General features: G+C 46.9%; 2 protein-coding genes across 2 annotated transcripts in view; one reads left to right on the plus strand and one right to left on the minus strand.

The window, feature by feature from the left end:
• Positions 1-21082, plus strand: part of REC114 (REC114 meiotic recombination protein) — a 110109-nt gene that overhangs the window by 28690 nt on the left and 60337 nt on the right. The window lies entirely within an intron of this gene.
• Positions 10097-16735, minus strand: LOC135973780 (uncharacterized). The gene is made up of 2 exons (XM_065558598.1): positions 11641-16735; positions 10097-10646 (listed from the first exon to the last, which is right to left on the minus strand). Exons 1-2 carry the CDS (start codon positions 12215-12217, stop codon positions 10177-10179), a joined length of 1047 nt encoding a protein of 348 aa, XP_065414670.1. The 5' UTR covers positions 12218-16735; the 3' UTR covers positions 10097-10176.

Raw genomic sequence — 21082 nt, forward strand, 5'->3', positions numbered from 1 at the left:
GTTAAATTTAATAAAATGGTCGTAAAACATTTTTCAGTTTTTATTATGGTGCCATACAGCCCACCTTCGCCCTCATGGTCTCAACCCTCGTCGGCCCTCACCTGAACACCCCGCCAATTTCAATTCCTGGGGAAAACACTGGTACAGATTCAGGATATTTCAGATAAAAGGGGGAATGAGTTCCAAAGCTGAGGGCCCTCACAGAGAATGTATAGCCAGCAGCCCCTCTTGTTTATACCAATGGGTCTCAAGCTGAAGTGCCTCTCTTAATCTTGTCAGTATATAGTTTATTGTGCAGGTCTGTCTAATGCAGTGGTTCTCAAACTTCTTTGATAGGGACCCCTTTCTTTGTGTCTGTAGTCGTTTATGCCCCTCCCCCCCAAGTACATATACCGCCACCCAGCTCTGAAAGCAGAGAGGAGAGCAGCGGCTGCTGGCTGGGCGCCCAGCTCTGAAGGCAGTGCAGCGCCATACCAGCAGCAGCATGGAAATAAGTGTAGCAGTGTGAAAAGTGATATTTGTCAACATTACTTTTCACAGCAGATTTAGCACCCCATTGCCATCCTTACTTCTGCACTGGTGCTGCCACCACAGGGCTTACAGCCAGAGTCCCACCGCCTCCAGGTGAGAGATTGCGGGGAGGTTGGGGGTTAAAGGAAAGCTTGAGCCCAGGTGGCAGGGCTCTGGTTGTCCCCTTTATCCCTAGCTCCTGGGTGTGCATGACTTCTGCACAAGCCCCAGCCAACCAGGGCTGACGGCCAGAGCTCTTCAAAAAAACCCAACAACACACAGCTCATACCTCCCTTGGCATAGTCCTGCACCTCCTTTGGGAGGCCCGCCCCATAGTTTGAGAACCATGGGTCTAATGAAAGTGGATTTTTATATCCACAATAATGTCTAATTCTCTTTAGAACTGAACTAATTTTGGGAAGCGGAACAGAGAAACCTTAATCATAAAACAGGTGCAAAAATCCATGATTTTTGGAGAGCTGAGTATTTCAAACAATGCAATTCATGATCATATTTCTTTTTTTTAAAAGAAACACCATTCTTCTTCAAGTGATTGCTCATATCGATTCCAATTAGGTGTGTGCGCACCACATGCACAGTCATCGGAAAGTTTTTTCCCTAGCAGCACCCGTCGGTTCAGCTGTGGAGCCCCCTGGAGTGGCGCCTTCATGGTGTTCAATATATGACCCTGCCGACCCGGCACCTCCTCAGTTCCTTCTTACCGCCAGTGATGGTCGTTTGAACTGTGGTGTCTTGCTTAGCAAACTCTCCTTGTTTTCCCTAGCTTTCAGTTTAGTTTAGTTCACAGTTATTCCTAGCCTCGTTCAGTTTAGTTTTAGTGTTTTCGGTAGTTACAGCAGATAACTGAGAGTGGGGGTTTTCCCCTTCACCCTGACTGCGTTCCCCGTTGGGACTTGGGGTATGCCTAAGTCCCAAGGGTTCAAACCCTGCAAGTCCTGCAACAAGCGCATGGCAACGGGTGATCCCCATGACGCTTGCTTAAAGTGTCTGGGGGAAGCACAGCAAGCGGACAAGTGCAGGATTTGTAAAGGGTTTTGCCCCAGAACAAAAAAGGAGTGAGACTTTCGCCTCAAGCAGTTCCTTATGGAGGCGGCACTTAGACCGCAACCTACATCAGCGGGGCAAGACCCAGCACCGAGCTCATCGGAGCGCAGGGCCCCGGCGGCAGTGGTAGAAGCAGCACCATGGAAGGACTCTGGGAGAGACCCGCGGCACCGCTGCTCCCCAGCACCAAAACTGACGGGATCAACCTGGCATCGTTCCCATTCCCTGATGCAGAAGCGGCTCCGGAAGCTGGGGAGGAATGGTTCTCCGATTCAGAGACCCACCCTTTTGGAACCAGCCAATGGGGTGAGTTCCAGAGAGGAGCACCCACGGCTGAAGACTTTGGAGCCAGCACTGTCGACTTTGGCCCTGCAAGGGAGACTGTCGAGTCAGGTGCCGTTGTACTCCCCAAGCCAGGTCATTGAGGAGGTGGAATTTGCCATCCACCCCAGACACCTTTGAGGCCGTGAGGGATCTCATCGCCATGACGGTACCATGGTCCCCGGTCCTTCGAGCCAAGCCTCACTGGACTCTGCAGACTCAGCGGCATGCACCTTGTCCTCCAATATCACCATGAGGTGTAGCTCATGACTGCAGGCCTCGGGACTCCCGCCCGAGGTTCAACAGACCATGCAGGACCTGCCTTTTGATGAGGTAGGTCTGTTAGCAGAGCAGACTGACTCTAGGCTGCATAGCCTAGAGGATTCCAGGGCTACTATGAAGTCCTTGGGTATGCACACCCCAGCAACCCAACATAAACATGTAAAGCCTCAGCAACAGCAGTGCTCCAATCCTCCTCAGACGAGGCAGGACTTTTATAGGAGAAGGGGCAGGAATGGTAGACACAAGCCTGCCCACCCCAGCCTAGGCAGGGCCAGGGCCCAACTAAATCATTGTCGTGTTCAAAGCAGGCCTTTTGAAAGTGCGCCCGAGGACGGTGCACCAGCCACAATTCCGGATCCTTTCCCGACTTTCTTGAATCATCTGTCCCACTTCTACCATGCTTGGTCCCAAATAACTTTGGACCACTTGGTTCTCCATATGGTAGAAGTGGGATATTCTCTCCAATTCTGCTCCAATCCTCCCTCCCATCCCCGTTCCCCGTACCTCTTCAGGGACCCTTCTCACGAGCAACTCCTTATCCAGGAGGTGTGGGCGCTCCTTGTCATGAGCGTGGTGGAGGAGGTTCCGCAGGAGCTCAGGGGCAAGGGATTCTATTCCCGATATTTCCTAATCCCCAAAGCCAAGGAGGGGTCTCAAACCCATTCTAGATCTGTGTGGACTCAACAAGTTCATGGTAAAGTTGAAGTTCCGCATGGTCTCCCTGGGCACAATTATCCCTTCTCTGAATCTGTGAGTCTGGTACACAGCCCTTGACATAAAAGACGCGTACTTCCATATAGCTATTTAGCCTGCACCCAGACGATTCCTATGGTTCGTGGTTGAGCACAAACATTAACAATTTACGGTCCTTCCATTCGGCCTCTGAACAGCCCCCCCAGTGTTCACCAAGTGCATATCGGTCGTGGCTGCTTTCCTCCATTGGAGGTAGGTGCAGGCTGCTCAGGGGCTGCACTAGGGGGCAGGTGGAGTCTCAAGTCCGATTGGTCAGATCCACATTCGAGAGACTGGGTCTCCTCTTCAACTTGAACAAGTCAACCTTGTCACCGACCCAAAGAATAGAATTCATTGGGGCGGTGTTGGACTCGGTTAAGGCAACAGCACTTTTGTCAGAGTCCCAATTCCAAGCCATGACGGACATCATTCAAGGCCTCAGGCAATACCCGACCACTACAGCAAGGAGATGCCTGAGTCTCCTCGGCCACATGGCAGCCTGCATGTACATGACCCAGCATGCCAGACTGAGGCTTAGGCCTCTACAGGCGTGTCTCACTTCGGGCTATCACCTGGGACGCAACAGCCTGAATTCAGTGGTCATGGTGCCGGGGCACCTACTCAAGTCACTTCAATGGTGGTTCGACCCTCGGACAGTGTGCGAAGGAGTCCCCTTCAACGGCTCTCAGCCCTCCTTGTCCCTAGTAATGGACGCATCAGCTCTGGATGGGGAGACCTCCAAATGCAGGGCCTTTGGTCGCAGGATGAGCTCTCCCTCCATATCAATATCAAGGAGCTGAGGGCAGTGTGACTAGCATGCCAGACCTTTCAGGCCTGACTACAAGGTCAGTTCATAGCAGTTCTGATGGACATAACCACTGCCATGTCTTCTCCCCTATGTCGGGAAGCCCTCTGGCTGTGAGAGTTCTGCATAGCCCACTCTATTCACCTGGAAGCAACCTATCTACCAAGAGTTCAGAACGCACTGGCGGACCACCTCAGCAGGTCCTTCCGCAATCACGAGTAGTCCATCCAGCTGGATGTCATATACACTTCATCTTTCAAAGGGGGGCTTTCCCCAGGTCAATCTGTTCGCCACCCGGAGCAACAGAAAGTGCCCAATGTTCTGCTCCTTCCAGAAACACAGCCCAGGCTCAATCACGGATGCATTCCTGCTACCCTGGGGAGACTGCGTGCTTTACACCTTTTCCCCACCTCCTCTTGTGCACAGGTCTACTCAAGGTCTGCAGGGATGGGGCAGAGATAATTCTGGTGGTACCAGCATGGGCTCGACAACATTAGTACACCACACTTCTGGAACTGTCAGTGGACACCCCGATCATGTTGCCTCACGGCTTGGAAGCTTCATGGCTGAACCCCATGGAGCTTCTGTGCTCAGAACAGGTAAGGGGGGGGTCCTACTCGGCAGCAGAAAGCCCTCCGCTAGAGCCACATATCTGGCAAAGTGGAAAAGATTTACTTGTTGGTGTGACCAGGGTCGTACACCCCCTCTTCAGGCACCTATACCTCTCATCTTAGAGTACCTTCTGCACCTGAAACAGCAAGGCCTGGCAGCATCCTCCATAAAGGTACACCTTGCTGCTATCTCGGCTTTCCACCTAGGAGCATCTGGATGCTCTGTCTTCACCAACCCTATGGTTGGTCAGTTCCTCAAGGGTCTGGAATGGCTACATCCCCAGATCAGTCAGCCTGTCCCCACATGGGACCTTAACCTGGTCCTCTCCAGGCTAATGGGGCCCCCTTTGAACCGCTGGTGACTTACTCCCTTCTCTGTTTGTTGCGGAAGGTAGCCTTTCTGGTCGCCATTACATCAGCAAGCAGGGTGTTTGAGTTAAAGGCCCTTACCTCAGACCTACTTTATATGGTTTTCCACAGGGATAAGGTGCAACTCAGACCTCACCTGGCTTTTCTTCCTAAGGTTGTGTCACACTTCCACACTATTGAGGACATTTTTCTGCCTGTTTTTTATCCTAAGCCTCATGCCAATAGCCGTGAGCAGAGGTTACACTTCCTGGATGTTTGGCGAGCCCTAGCCTTCTACATCGAGTGCACTAAGCCATTCAGGAAGTTGAACCAGTTGTTCATAGTGGTGGCAGACCAGATAAAAGGACTCCCGGTCTCATCTCAAAGAATAACTTCCTGGATCATGTCATGCATCCGCACATGCTCCCAACTGGCCAAAACACCAGCCCCAGCTCTTACAGCACACTCCACGATGGCTCAGGCCTCATCAGCAGCATTCATGGCCCAGGTCCAGATACAAGAAATCTGCAGGGCAGCAACTTGGTTCTCGGTAAATACGTTCACATCTCGTTACACCATCATCTGGCATGCCAGAGATGATGCAGCTTTCGGCAGAGGAGTGCTCCAATCAGCGATTCCATAACTCTGACCTTACCGCCTAGGTAAGGCTTGGGAGTCATCTAATTGGAATCAATATGAGCAATCACTTGAAGAAGAAAAAACGGTTACTTACCTTCTCGTAACTGTTGTTCTTCGAGATGTGTTGCTCATATCCATTCCAAACCCACCCTCCTTCCCCTTTGTTGGAGTAACCGGGAAGAAGGAACTGAGGAGGCACCGGATCGGCAGGGTCATATATTGAGCACCATGAAGGCACCACTCCAGGGGGCTCCACAGCCCACACAACAGATGCTGTTAGGGGAAAAACTTTCTGACGACTGTGCATGGGCATGCACACACCTAATTATACCGTACTTATCCTAAAACCAAATACAGGAACTCCTCACTTAAAGTCATCCCGGTTAACGTTGTTTTGATGTTAAGTTGCTGATCAATTAGGGAACATGCTCGTTTAAAGTTGTGAAATGCTCCCTTCTAACTTCGTTTGGCAGCCACCTGTTTTGTTCACTCCTTGCAGGAAGAGCAGCCCCTTGCAGCTAGCTGGTGGGTGGTTGGAACCAGGGTGGACCAGCAGCCCCCCATCAGCATCCCCTATCAGCTCCCCATTCCCCTAAGTTCCCTGTGCAGCAGCTGTCCCTCCCCCCACTGCCATGTGCTGATTCTGCCCTCTGCCTTGGAGCTGCTTCCAGAGACCCCTGCTTGCTGTATGGGAGGAGGGGAGGAAAGGGGGGCTAATGTAAGGGTGTCTCCCCCTTCCCCCTGCTCCTGTACCCCGCTTACCCCATCTTCCATAGAGCAGGGGGGACACATGACGGAGAGAGGGAGTTTCTAGGCAGTAGCTGCTGTCTCAGGTCTCAGCAAGCTGATTTAATTAACAAGACAGTGTACTTAAGCCTGGGGTCAGCTACTTAAAGGGGAAATGTGCATTTTTTCTCTCACACACAGAGTGTGTGTCTCTGTCTGCCCTCCCTCCTTTCCTGCTGCCTTGTAGAGTGTTGTGAGAGTTAACCCTTGAGGGCTCAGTCAATTGCTAGTTCATTTAGCATTAAGGCATTCCCTGGGAAATATCCCACCCTCTGACTCCTCCACCTCAACCAAACTTCACAATCATCATCACTGGGTACCAGTATTAAATTTTTTGTTTAAAACATAGTGTGTGTGTGTGTGTGTGTGTATATATATATGTATATAAATAATATAGTCTTTTGTCTGGTGAAAAAAATGTCCCTGGAACCTAACCCCCTCATTTACATTAATTCTTCTGAGGAAATTGGATTTGCTTAGCATTGTTTCGCTTAAAGTCGCATTTTTCAGGAACATAACTACAACGTTAAGTGAGGAGTTACTGTAGTAGTTTTTTATATTGATCTGTGAAAATAGATATGATGTACAGAAATTTCTAGAAGACATTTAAATTACTTTATTAACCACATCTCTTTAAGGGCCTGATCCTATGAGGTACTGAGCACCTCTGGAGGAGTGTTGTGTGTGAGAGGACTCTCAGCTCCTGGGAGAATTGGGTCCTCAAAGAGGATCTCTCCCATCACCAATAATTTTGTACTGCTATAGAGCTTTTAATCACAGGAATTAAGCATGCTTTAGAAGCACTAATTTTCATAATGTCTATTTTACAGAACAGTAAAATTAGGTGACATGTCTTGTCTATGGTCCTACATCATTATCTTGTATATTTCAGTTCCTATCATACATGAATACTAAGATGTTATTCTGTCTTCAGTCTTCTAAACCAGTCAGATCCTTGGAACTATAACCCAAACATCTAGCCTGCTACAGAAGATCTCAAAGAATGAAAAATAACAGGCAAGGAAAATTTCCTCTACTGCAGGTGCTGGTCACAAGTTAGTAGTTGAAAGTGTGATTGGAGTTTCATTCTAAGCCTAATGTTCACAACTTCTAAATTTACACATGAATGAGATTTTCCTTTGGAGCCCTCTATGATTAATGTGAAGACAACATTTTCTAAAATGTAAACAGCACAGAAAAAATATTTTTCAAATAATATTTGAACTTAAAACTTAAGAACTTAAATAACTGTTTGTAACAGAGGTCTCTGTCTCTAAGTGCAGCCCAACAGACCACAGCTATGCCCAAAGGGTAGGAATAAATAGTCAGTTTTCAGCATGGAGAGAGGTAAATAGTGGTGTCTCCTAGGGGTCTGTACTGGGCCCAGTCCTATTCAACATATTCATAAATGATCTGGAAAAAGGGGTAAACAGTGAGGTGGCAAAATGTGCAGATGATACAAAACTACTCAAGGGTATGTCTACACTACGAGAGTACTTCGATTTCACTTAAATCGAATATGTGGAATCGATATTACAAAGTCGAACGTGTGTATCCACACTAAGGACAGTAATTCGACTGTGTGAGTCCACACTAACGGGGCAAGCGTCGACATTGGAAGCGGTGCACTGTGGGCAGCTATCCCACAGTTCCCGCAGTCCCCACTGCCCATTGGAATTCTGGGTCGAGCCCCCAATGCCTGCTAGGGGAAAAAATGTGTCGAGGGTGGTTTTGGGTAACTGTCGTCATCCAACCGTCACTCCCGCCCTCCCTCCCTGAAAGTGCCAGCGGGCAATCAGTTCGCGCACTTTTCTGCTGAGTGACAGCGCGGACGCCACAGCACTGCGAGCATGGAGCCCGCTGCGACCATCACTGCAGTTATGGCCGTTGTCAACACTTCGCACCTTATCATCCACCTTTTCCAAAGGCAGATTCTGAGAAATCGGGCGAGGAGGCAACGGCAGCGCGATGAGGACATGAAGTCTGAGAGTGGCACAGACCTCTCGCAAAGCACGGGACCCCGCGCCGTGAACATCATGGTGGCACTGGGTCATGTTGATGCCATGGAACGGCGATTCTGGGCACGTGAAACAAGCACGGACTGGTGGGACCGCATAGTGCTGCAGTTCTGGGATGAATCACAGTGGCTGCGAAACTTTCGCGTGCGGAAGGGAACTTTCCTTGAACTTTGTGAGTTGCTGTCCCCTGCCCTGAAGCGCAAGGACACTCGGATGCGAGCAGCCCTGACTGTCCAGAAGCGAGTAGCCATAACCCTCTGGAAGCTTGCAACGCCAGACAGCTACTGGTCAGTTGTGAACCACTTTGGTGTGGGCAAATCTACCGTGGGGGTTGTTGTGATGCAAGTAGCCAACGCAATCGTTGGGGGGGAGGGATAGCTCAGTGGTTTGAGCATTGGCCTGCTAAACCCAGGGTTGTGAGTTCAATCCTTGAGGGGGCCACTTGGGGATCTGGGGCAAAATCAGTACTTGGTCCTGCTAGTGAAGGCAGGGGGCTGGACTCGATGACCTTTCAAGGTCCCTTCCAGTTCTAGGAGATGGGATATCTCCATTAATTTATTTATTTATTTATTTATTTATGTACTGCTGTCAAAGGTAGTGACCCTTGGAAACGTGCAGGTCATCATAGATGGCTTTGCCGCGATGGGATTCCCAAACTGCGGTGGGGCTATAGATGGAACTCACATCCCTATCCTGGGACCGGACCACCAGGCCAGCCAGTACATTAACCGAAAGGGCTACTTTTCAATGGTGCTGCAAGCACTGGTGGACCATAGGAGACGTTTTACCAACATCAACGTCAGATGGCCGGGCAAGGTTCATGACGCTCGTGTTTTCAGGAACTCTGGTCTGTTTAGACGGCTGCAGGAAGGTATTTACTTCCCGGACCACAAAATAACTGTTGGGGATGTGGAGATACCTATAGTGATCCTCGGGGACCCAGCCTACCCGCTAATGCCCTGGCTCATGAAGCCCTATACAGGCGCCCTGGACAGTGAAAAGGAACTCTTCAACTACCGTCTGAGCAAGTGCAGAATGGTGGTGGAGTGTGCTTTTGGACGTCTGAAGGGGAGATGGAGAAGTTTACTGATTCGCTCTGATTTCAGCGAAACCAATATCCCCATTGTTATTGCAGCTTGCTGTGTGCGCCACAATCTCTGTGAGAGCAAGGGGGGAGACCTTTATGGCGGGGTGGGAGATTGAGGCAAGTCACCTGGCTTCTGATTACGCCCAGCCAGACAGCCGTGCGATTAGAAGAGCCCAGCGGGACGCGCTGTGCATCTGGGAGGCTTTGAAAGCCAGGTTCCTCAGTGAGCAGGGTAACCTGTGACTATTTAGTTTGTTTACAGAGAAGCTGAACCTGCCCCCGTTTCTTTACCCAGTGAATGTTCACTATCCTCTCCAGTTTCATACCCCGTTCACCCCCTTCCAACCCACGTTTAATAATAAAATCACTGAAAATTTGTTAATGAACAACGTTTTCTTTATTACTGTTTTCGCGGTAAAGTGTTGAAACTGGGACACAGACTGCGGTGGGGAGCGGGTGTAGTGTAGTGATGCAAAGGTCGCTTCTAAACTCGAGGAATGACAGGCTCCTTCTTCTACAGTGGTCCGCACTGGCGGACTGATTGTTTCAACGTAGCCTGCCACCCCTCCTGTTCGGGACTCTGTCTGTGGGGGCTATGTGACTTTGTGGCAGGGGGAGGACGGTTACAGATCCGCTGCTGCGTGGCTCTGTGATCCAGGATAAGGACCGCAGCATAAGATCTCTAACCGCCCTCCCACGCCACAAAGTCACATAGCCCCCCCACACACAGACAATGAAAACCACCTCCCAGACTGACCAGGGTGCCTAGTGACTGCACTGTGTGTGTGACCTGCTGCTGAACCTGCCCCCGTGTCTGTACCAACCCCCTACCCCCCCCCTTAAAGCAGACTGTCCTCTAAAAAAACATGATGGAAACAGTAATTAACAGAAACGTATTTTTTATTAGCAACTGGACAGTTAGGGGATGAAACTGGGATGGGAGCTTGGGTGAGGCGGGAAGGAAAGGAATTATCAAATTTTGGGGAATGACAGCCTTCTGCCACTTGAGCAGTCTACAGGGGTAGAATGACAGTTTTCACGGACTCTGGAGCCCCTCCTTCTTGGTACTTTGGGTGAGGGGGGTATGGGACTTTGTGGCGGGGGACAGTGGTTACTGATAGATTGCAGCAGGGCTCTGTCCTCCTGCCTCCGGTCCTGCAGAACATCCACAAGGCGCCGGAGCGTGTCCGTTTGCTCCCTCATTAGTCTAAGCAGCCTTTGAGTCGCCTGCTGGTCTTCCTGCCGCCACCTCTCCTCCCGTTCGCTGTGTGCTCGCTGGTATTGGGACATGTTCTCCCTCCACTGAGTCTGCAGGGTTGCCTCGGCTCGGGAGCAGCCCATAAGTTCTGAGAATATGTCGTCCCGTGTCCTTTTCTTTCTACGCCTAATCTGCGCCAGCCTCTGGGAGTCTGATGACCGGGTAGGTCGGGAGACAGTCACAGCTGTGGGATGGGAAAAAGGGAGTGAATTCCTCAGAAAGATAAATTTTTTGGTGAACAAAGAAAATAGTCTTTCTCTGTGAACAAGACCATGCACAGCACCTATCACATGCGCACTCAGGACCAGGTCGAATTTTCGGCCTTCGCATTCAATCCCTGGGGTCTTGCAGTGCAGATCACAGAAGCGGAACAGGACAGCGGAATTTGGGTAGCGGGCTGACATGGTAAGCTGTAGACTTGTGGCAGCTTAAAACTTTAATAATAGCACTGCCCTACTTTCAAGTTCAAAGCAATGCTCCTAGCGTTGCCCAGTTCCTGCTGCCAGCAATCCGGCAAGCATGAACTCTGCCCCTGTCCCACCCCCTCGCGGCTGTCCCCGGGAAAGATCCCTCTATGCTGCCCCTCTCCCGCCTCCACCGCATGGCTGTAAACCTCCGGTTACAGTTCTGTAAAGGAACAGGCAAGCAGTCCCAATACTAACATTCCCGTAATTCAAAGCAGGTCACCATGAGCGACATCACTCTGATGCGGATTTCAGACAGCGACAAGGAACGCATGCTTCGGGAAAGCCTGCAAAGACCAGGGCCCTATGCCGCCATGCTGTGCAAGGCAATGATACCTGAGTACTTGATGATAGCCTGGTGCGGAAACGTTTCATACTACGGAGGACACAGCAAGGCCGCTCTCCCAAGGAACCTCATGCAAAGGCTTTCCAATTACCTCCAGGAGAGCTTCATGGAGATGTCCCATGAGGATTTCTGCTCTATCCCCGGACATATAGACCGAATTTTACTGTAGCTGCACTTGCAAGGACTAAACAGTAGAGCGCCTAGGGCAAACCAATCAAGATATACCGGACATTGTTAGATTTTTTTGCAGCAGTTGCACTGCCACAGACTAAACCTTTAAGTGCCTAGGACAATCTAATCATGGAAAAACCCACAGTTAATATTAATGTTCTGTTTAAAATAAATGTTTACATGTTTAAAACACTTACCGGCTGATCCTTCCCCTGATTCTGGGTCCGGGTTAACGGCTGGGGATGGTTGGTAGGGGATCTCTGTGAGGGTGATGAAGAGATCCTGGCTGTCTGGGAAATCAGTGTTGTAAGCACTGTCTACTGCCTCGTCTTCCTCATCTCCTTCCTCATCTTCCCCGTCCACTACCATCTCAGAGGAAGCGGGCGTCGACAATATCCCATCCTCAGAGTCCATGGTCAGTGGTGGGATAGTGGTGGCGGCCGCACCTAGGATGGAATGCAGTGCCTCGTAGAAACGACATGTCTGGGGCTGGGATCCGGAGCGTCCGTTTGCCTCTTTGGTCTTCTGGTAGCCTTGTCTCAGCTCCTTGATTTTCACGCAGCACTGCGTTGCATCCCGGCTGTATCCTCTCTCTGTCATGGCTTTGGAGATCTTCTCATAGATCTTTGCATTCCGTCTTTTCGATCGCAGCTCCGAAAGCACAGACTCATCGCCCCACACAGCGATCAGATCCAAGACTTCCCAATCAGTCCATGCTGGGGCCCTCTTTCTATTCTGAGATTGCATGGCCATCTCTGCTGGAGAGCTCTGCATTGTTGCCAGTGCTGCTGAGCTCGCCACGATGTCCAAACAGGAAATGAGATTCAAACTGCCCAGACAGGAAAAGGAATTCAAATTTTCCCGGGGCTTTTCCTGTGTGGCTGGTCAGAGCATCCGAGCTCGGACTGCTGTCCAGAGCGTCAACAGAGTGGTGCACTGTGGGATAGCTCCCGGAGCTATTAGCGTCGATTTCCATCCACACCTACCATAATTCAACATGGCCATGTCGAATTTAGCGCTACTCCCCTCGTTGGGGAGGAGTACAGAAGTCGAATTTAAGAGACCTCTGTGTCGAACTAAATAGCTTTGTTGTGTGGACGGGTGCAGAGTTAATTCGATTTAACGCTGCTAAATTCGACATAACCTCCTAGTGTAGACCAGGCCCGAGGTACTTAAGTCCCAGGCAGACTGCAAAGAGCTACAAAAGGATTTCTCAAAACTGGGTAACGGAGCAACAAAATGGCAGATGAAATTCATTGTTGATAAATGCAGAGTAATACACATTGGAAAACATAATCCTAACTATATATATAAAATGATGAGGTCTAAATTAGCTGTTACTACTCAAGAAAGAGATCTTGGAGTCATTGTGGATAGTTCTCTGAAAACATCCACTCAATGTACAGCAGCAGTCAAAAAAGCTAACAGAATGTTGGGAATCATTAAGAAAGGGATCGATAATGAGACGGAAAATAAATAAATAAAATCAATACCGGTGTGCCTCTATATAAATCCATGGTATGCCCACATCTTGAATACTGTGTGCAGATGTGGTCGCCCCAGCTCAAAAAAGATATATTGGAATTGAAAAAAGTTCAGAAAAGGGCAACAAAAATGATTATTGGTATGGAACGGCTGCCATATGAGGAGAGTTTAGTAAGACTGGGACTTTTCAGCTTGGAAAAGAGATGACTAAGGGGCGATATGATAGAGGTCTATAAAATCATGACTAGTGTGGAGAAAGTAAATAAAGAAGTGTTATTTACTCCTTCTCATAACACAAGAACTAGGAGTCACCAAATAAAATTAATAGGCAGCAGGTTTAAAACAAACAAAAGGAAGCATTTCTTCACACAACGTACAGTCAACCTGTGGAACTCCTTGCCAGAGGATGTTGTGAAGGCCAAGACTATAACAGGATTCAAAAAAGAACTAGATAAATTCATGGAGGATAGGGCCATCAATGGCTATTAGCCAGGATGGACGAGGATGGTGTCCCTAGCCTCTGTTTGCCAGAAGCTGGGAATGGGCGACGGGATGGATCACTCGATGATTATCTGTTCTGTTCATTTCCTCTGGGGCACCTGGCAATTGGCCACTGTTGGAAGAGAGGATACCGGGCTAGGTGGAACTTTGGTCTCACCCATTATGGCCTTTCTTATGTTCTTATGCCCTCTCCTGGAGGGTCTCAGCAGTTACTCCACTGGCACCTTTTTAACATAAAAAGCACCCCCGTTGCATGTTTATTTGTTAGTATTCTAAATAACTCTGCCCACAGTCTTAAAGCAAACCTTAATGTCACAACTTAAAGTTCTCTGTCAACCCGTTCTTCTCTGCACTAGGTTCTTCCAGTATTGGCTGGTTTGAACTGGAGTAAATGGTGGAGTCTCTGTAACTTCAAGTCTTGTAAATCATGATCTGTAGACTTCAGTACCTCAACCAGAGGTTATGGGTCTATTACAGGAGTGGATGAGTGAGATTCTGTGGCCTGTGATGTGCAGGAGGTCAGACTAGATGATCACAATGGTTCCTTCTGGCCTTAAAGTCTATGAGTCTAATAGACTCCCTGGTACTGGGCACAGGCCCTCAGTGTTCCTTCATAAATGAAACAGTCAACCAAAATGATATCCTCCCATCCCAGGCTAATCACATTCTTTTTGTAGCTTCCCAGTGATTGCTTCAGTCTTCGCAGAAAGGTAAATTCTGATCAGATACTTAACACAATTGATATTAACAAGGGAGAATGAACACAAGCCAAAGTAGGGAAAGAACAGATTAAACAATATTTAGATAAATTAGAGTATTCAAATTAGCAGAGCCTGATGAAATTCACTCTAGATATTTAAGGAACTACCTGAAGCAGTTCTCAGAATCATTAGTGATGATCTCTGAGAACTCATGGAGGACAGGTGAAGTCCCACAGGACTAGAGAAGGGCAAACATAGTACCTATCTTTAAAGAGGGAACAAAGAGGACCCAGAGAATTATAGATCTGTCAGCCTAATTTTGATATCTGGAAAGATATGGAACAAATTATTAAACAATCGGTTTGTAAACACCTAGAGGATAATAGGGTTATAAGTAATACCTATTATGGATTTGTCAAGAATAAATCATGGCAAACCAACCTAAGTTACTTCTTTGACAGGTTACTAGCCAAATGGAAGTGGGGGGAAGCAGTAGACAGAATGTATCTTGATTTTAGTCAGGCTTTTGACACAGTCCCACATAACAGTCTCATAAGCAAACTAGGGAAATATGGTCTAGATGAAATTTCTATAAGGTGGGTGCATAGCTGGTTGAAAGACTACTCACAGTAGTTATCAATGGTTCACTGTCAAACTGGGAAGATGTATCTACTGGGGCACCACACGGGTCTGTCCTAGGTCTGATACTATTCAATACTTTCATTAATAACTTAGATACTGAAGTAGAGACGATGTTTATTAAATTTGCAGATGACACCAAGCTGGGAGGGTTGCAAGTACAGTTGCCAACTTTCACGCAGTAAATAACCACCCCAACTTTCACAATAAGCCAAAAATCAAGCTAATCCCATTTCAAAATAGGGCCAAAACAAGCCAATACCTAAGAACCTCAACACTCTATATGACTAGATCCCCTGGAGTGCAGTCTGGGACTGTGGTGGGCGCGCTGTGCACCCCTGACTCTCTCTCCCCCCTTGCCCCTGCTTGCTGGGAGCCTATCAAAAAAAAAAAAAAAAAAAAGAAGAAGAAGAAGCAAGAGGCTGCAACAAGCCAAACAAGCAACAAGCTATAACTCAAAAACTTGCCAACAAGCAAATCACAAGCCAATAAAGCCAAAAGCAAGCCCAATTTCTGCGTTTTTTTCACAAGTTTGGCATGTCTAGTTGCAAGCACTTTGGAGGACAGGATTAGACTTCAAAAGACCTTGACAAATTAGAGAATTGGTCTGAAATCAACAATTCAGTAATGACAAGTGCAAAGTACTATGCTTAGGGAGGAAAAATCAAATTCACAACTACAAAATGGCTAGGCAGTAGTACTGCTGAAAAGGAACTGAGGCTTATAGTGGATCACAAATTGAATGAGAGTCAACAGCCTGATGCTGTTGTGAAAAAGGCAAAATCATTCTCAGGTGTATTAACAGGAGTGTGGTATGTAAAACATGGGAGGTAATTGTTTCACTCGACTCAGCACTGGTGGAATCTAAATGGACAAATTGGAGAGAATCCAGAGGAGAGCAACAAAAATGATAAAAGGTTTAGAAAACCTGACATATGAGGAAAGGCTAAAAAAGCTAGGCATGTTTATTCTTGAGAAAAGAAGACTGAGGAAGGACTGAATAAGTCTTCAAATAAGTAAAGTGCTGTTGTAAAGAGGATGGTTATCACTTGTTCTACACGTCCACTGAAGGTTAGACCAGAAGTAATGGGCAGCAAAGAAAAATATAGTTTAACATTGTCTGAATTTTGTTCAAACGTTTAATTAAAAAAATTATGTGCACACAGTATATTTTTAGCCAGTAAGTTACTAATACTTCTCCGTATTCAGTGCTAAGTAATACTTTGTATTGTGGGTCAATTTCTACATAACTAAGAACATAATTAGGCTGAGTATCTCTGAGTACACTGTACAGTGTACAGTTAACTTAGAAATACTTAATGTAAAATGCTACCCAATACTCTAGAAGTTTTGGGGGTATTTTTATACCGTTTACGGTAGGTGTTGTTTTAACTCACTGCATCTCAGCATGTAAATCTTATCTTCTCCCCAGTGGGTCAAACAGAATGAATATAAATTAGGATATTCAAAACATGTACATGTCTCAACTTAAAATGTGTTTGGAAATTTGGCATACCAGAATGGATACATTTGTAATCTCCTACTACTTCTGTATACTTTAGAGAGAATTGTGTGACCACTGACTGCCTAGGATTAGCAAGAAATTTCCTCTGTGGGCACATTATTTTATTATTGTCCATTATGGAGATTTTGTGCCCTCTTCTGAAACTGGCTACTGCCTAAGATGGGATGGTGGATTAGCTGGATCATTGGTCTGATCTGGTATTGGCAATTCTCATGTTGCTAAATGATAATTAAACCATGTGAAGTGTGCCCAAATGCAACAGTTTGGGGCTCTTTAGAAATACTGTATGTGTAATAACATGACAGGAATTCAAGAATACCATATTCAATTAAATAAGAGGTAGAATTGTAGATATGTGGACTGTAGTTACAAAAATGGAATTTAGCCAGTATTCGCTGGAAAAGTGTCATGGTATCCTTAAAAAGCAACAGAGGGTCCTGTGGCACCTTTGAGACTAACAGAAGTACTGGGAGCATAAGCTTTCGTGGGTAAGAACCTCACTTCTTCAGATGCAAGAGGTGCATCTGAAGAAGTGAGGTTCTTACCCACGAAAGCTTATGCTCCCAGTACTTCTGTTAGTCTCAAAGGTGCCACAGGACCCTCTGTTGCTTTTTACAGATTCAGACTAACACGGCTACCCCCTGATACATGGTATCCTTAATGACTATAATAGGTACTCAGCATTTTGGTTTTAAATTTTATCTGAGGCATGGTACATTGGTTTAGCTCTCACTTGGAGAAAAGAGTGCCATCTACTGACTCCCCAGTACAACCTAATAACCTACAATGCAGGAATGGGAGTAAGGGGTGAGGTAGTTGAAGTACTGACCAGTTCTGATCAATAAGACCGGTCAGGTGTTGCTTTACTAGGCATGTCTTCTGAGATATTCATGTCATTAGGTATATAAATTCAAACATATTTATATATAGTGAAAAAAGGTAACTCAGCTACCTCTCTCTTAGCTGATGCTGAAAGCACTTTTTTTTCTTTGGGGCAGAGGGGTCTCTCACCCTCCACTGGATTTCTGGGTTTCCCTTTTCCCTCCCTTTATTTCTTTATCTCTACCCTCAGTTTCTCTACATCCACTTTTTTTGTCTTTCTTCCCTTTTATATATTGTATGCAGCTATTGCTGAAAATTAGCAATCAAGGATGATTCTATCAGCGACCCCATCACAGCTGCCTTTTTCAGCTAGCAGGATTCAAAATCCTATTCTTGAGGGGAAGAAACAGTAATAAAATCGTATGTTGGTCATGACAAAACTAATTTTGTGGTCTGACATTTCTGTTGTTTGGCTTCTTGGTGACTCATACCAGCCAGTTTGGTTCAGGAATTGCTTCTGCATCTGATATTATGATTTGTTGTTGTTTGCTAGATTGTTTCTGCTTCCTTATTTTTTGTAGTTGTTTCCTTTTGACTTATGTTTGACTCCTGAGCGGGCTGTTCTCAAACTGTGGTCTGTGGACTGATGGTAGTCTGAGGAAAGCTGGCTGGTAAAATGGTGTTGGCTCTCTTCCTTGTTTCTGGTTGCTGATCTTCATTGAAAGGTAGCTAAAATACATTTAATCCTTTCCTGATATTACTTTTGCATGTAAGCAACTGTAGTAGTTTCCACAAGCATGCTATACATTCAAGAATGGGGGAAGAGATTGTCTCATGGACCATCTCTCTATTAAGATATGGTCCTCACTGAGAAAAGGTCTGAGAACCCTAGTTCTAGGGGATTTATGCTATTTCAGTAAATATCTATGTAATAAACTCAAATAGAAACACTTGGCTTGAGTCAACAGGCCTACACTTGGTACAGTTTCAGATCATGTACAGCTCACATCATGCTTAGCTAACTCCCTTTGTGCTGTTTTTAACTCTCTTCCTCCATCTTTGCCTTCATTTCATCTTCCTTCTGCCTCTCTAAATATTCTTCTGAGCTTTGTCATTGCCATTTGTCCAGTTTGAGATTTTCTCCTATCTTTGTCTGCCTCAGAAATCCTTTTAGGGGTCTTTCATGCTCCTCTAAACTGTTTGTGACGAATGAATAAAACCTGTTCAATTGAGATCCTGCTGACTTATTTATTGAGAAATCTAAATTTATTTACAATACATAGCTATTTCACATTAATTCTTTTGCCAACACAGCTTTTAAAAGATGTAATCTATATAACTTAAATAAGTACATCACTTCAACTTTTTCATTGCTATATCCCAAGAAGCTAATGGGCAAGGGAAATCTGTGATTAGGCAATAGCTTAATAGAATCATAGAATCATAGAATTTCAGAGTTGGAAGGGACCTCAAGAGGTCATCTAGTCCAACCCCCTGCTCAAAGCAGGACCAATTCCCAGCTAAATCATCCCAGCCAGGGCTTTGTCAAGCCGGGCCTTAAAAACCTCCAAGGAAGGAGACTCCACCACCTCCCTAGGTAACGCATTCCAGTGTTTCACCACCCTCCTAGTGAAATAGTTTTTCCTGATATCCAACCTGGACCTCCCCACTGCAACTTGAGACCATTGCTCCTTGTTCTGTCATCTGCCACCACTGAGAACAGCCAAGCTCCATTCTCTTTGGAACCCCCCTTCAGGTAGTTGAAGGCTGCTGTCAAATCCCCCCTCATTCTTCTCTTCTGGAGACTAAACAATCCCAGTTCCCTCAGCCTCTCCTCATAAGTCATGTGCTCCAGACCCCTAATCATTTTTGTTGCCCTCCGCTGGACTCTTTCCAATTTTTTCACATCCTTCTTGTAGTGTGGGGCCCAAAACTGGACACAGTATTCCAGATGAAGCCTCACCAATGTCGAATAAAGTGGCATGATCACGTTCCTCGATCTGCTGGCAATGCCCCTACTTATACAGCCCAAAATGCCGTTAGCCTTCTTGGCAACAAGAGCACACTGTGGACTCATATCCAGCTTCTCGTCCACTGTGACCCCTAGGTCCTTTTCTGCAGAACTGCTACCTAGCCATTCGGTCCCTAGTCTGTAGCAGTGCATGGGATTCTTCCGTCCTAAGTGCAGGACTCTGCACTTGTCCTTGTTGAACCTCATCAGGTTTTTTTTGGCCCAATCCTCTAATTTGTCTAGGTCCCTCTGTATCCGATCCCTACCCTCTAGTGTATCTACCACGCCTCCTAGTTTAGTGTCATCTGCAAACTTGCTGAGAGTGCAGTCCACACCATCCTCCAGATCATTAATAAAGATATTAAACAAAACTGGCCCCAGGACCGACCCTTGGGGCACTCCGCTTGAAACCGGCTGCCAACTAGACATGGAGCCATTGATCACTACCCGTTGAGCCCGACGATCTAGCCAGCTTTCTATCCACCTTACAGTCCATTCATCCAGCCCATACTTCTTTAACTTGGCGGCAAGAATACTGTGGGAGACCGTATCAAAAGCTTTGCTAAAGTCAAGGAATAACACATCCACTGCTTCCCCCTCATCCACAGAGCCAGTTATCTCATCATAGAAGGCAATTAGGTTAGTCAGGCACGACTTCCCCTTGATGAATCCATGCTGACTGTTCCTGATCACTTTCCTCTCCTCTAAATGTTTCATAATTGATTCCTTGAGGACCTGCTCCATGATTTTTCCAGGGACTGAGGTGAGGCTGACTGGCCTGTAGTTCCCCGGATCCTCCTCCTTCCCTTTTTTAAAGATGGGCACTACATTAGCCTTTTTCCAGTCATCTGGGACTTCCCCCGATCGCCATGAGTTTTCAAAAATAATGGCTAATGGCTCTGCAATCTCACCCGCCAACTCTTTTAGCACCCTCGGATGCAGCGCATCCGGCCCCATGGACTTGTGCACGTCCAGTTTTTCTAAATAGTCCCGAACCACTTCTTTCTCCACAGAGGGTTGGTCACCTTCTCCCCATGCTGTCCTGCCCAGTGCAGCAATCTGGGAGCTGACCTTGTGCGTGAAGACAGAGGCAAAAAAATCATTGAGTACATTAGCTTTTTCCACATCCTCGGTCACTAGGTTGCCTCCCTCATTCAGTAAGGGGCCCACAGTTTCCTTGACTTTCTTCTTCTTGCTAACATACCTGAAGAAACCCTTCTTGTTACTCTTAACATCTCTTGCTAACTGCAACTCCAAGTGTGATTTGGCCTTCCTGATTTCACTCCTGCATGCCTGAGCAATATTTTTATACTCCTCCCTGGTCATTTGTCCAATCTTCCACTTCTTGTAAGCTTCTTTTTTGCATTTAAGATCAGCAAGGATTTCACTGTTTACCCAAGCTGGTCGCCTGCCATATTTACAATTCTTTCTACACATCGGGATGGTTTGTTCCTGCAACCTCAATAAGGATTCTTTAAAATACAGCCAGCTCTCCTGGACCCCTTTGCCCTTCATGTTATTCTCCCAGGGGATCCTGCCCATCTGTTCCCTGAGGGAGTCAAAGTCTGCTTTTCTGAAGTCCAGGGTCCGTATTCTGCTGCTCTCCTTTCTTCCTTGTGTCAGGATCCTGAACTCGACCATCTCATGGTCACTGCCTCCCAGGTTCCCATCCACTTTTGCTTCCCCTACTAATTCTTCCCTGTTTGTGAGTAGCAGGTCAAGAAAAGCTCTGCCCCTAGTTGGTTCCTCCAGCACTTGCACCAGAACATTGTCCCCTACACTTTCCAAAAATTTCCTGGATTGTCTGTGCACCGCTGTATTGCTCTCCCAGCAGATATCAGAGTGATTAAAGTCTCCCATGAGAACCAGGGCCTGCGATCTAGCAACTTCTGCTAGTTGCCAGAAGAAAGCCTCGTCCACCTCATCCCCCTGGTCTGGTGGTCTATAGCAGACTC

This window comes from Chrysemys picta, chromosome 10 (genome assembly GCF_011386835.1).
Source record: "Chrysemys picta bellii isolate R12L10 chromosome 10, ASM1138683v2, whole genome shotgun sequence".
In the NCBI taxonomy this organism is placed as follows: Eukaryota; Metazoa; Chordata; order Testudines; family Emydidae; genus Chrysemys; species Chrysemys picta.

Excerpts from the sequence above, each read along its gene's own strand:
- LOC135973780 (XM_065558598.1), bottom strand. The coding sequence starts at position 12,217 with ATGCAGAGCTCTCCAGCAGAGATGGCCATGCAATCTCAGAATAGAAAG. Across the intron at positions 10,647-11,640 it reads ATCAGGGGAAGGATCAGCCG|CTGTGACTGTCTCCCGACCT; the intron begins GTAAGTGTTTTA and ends CCCATCCCACAG.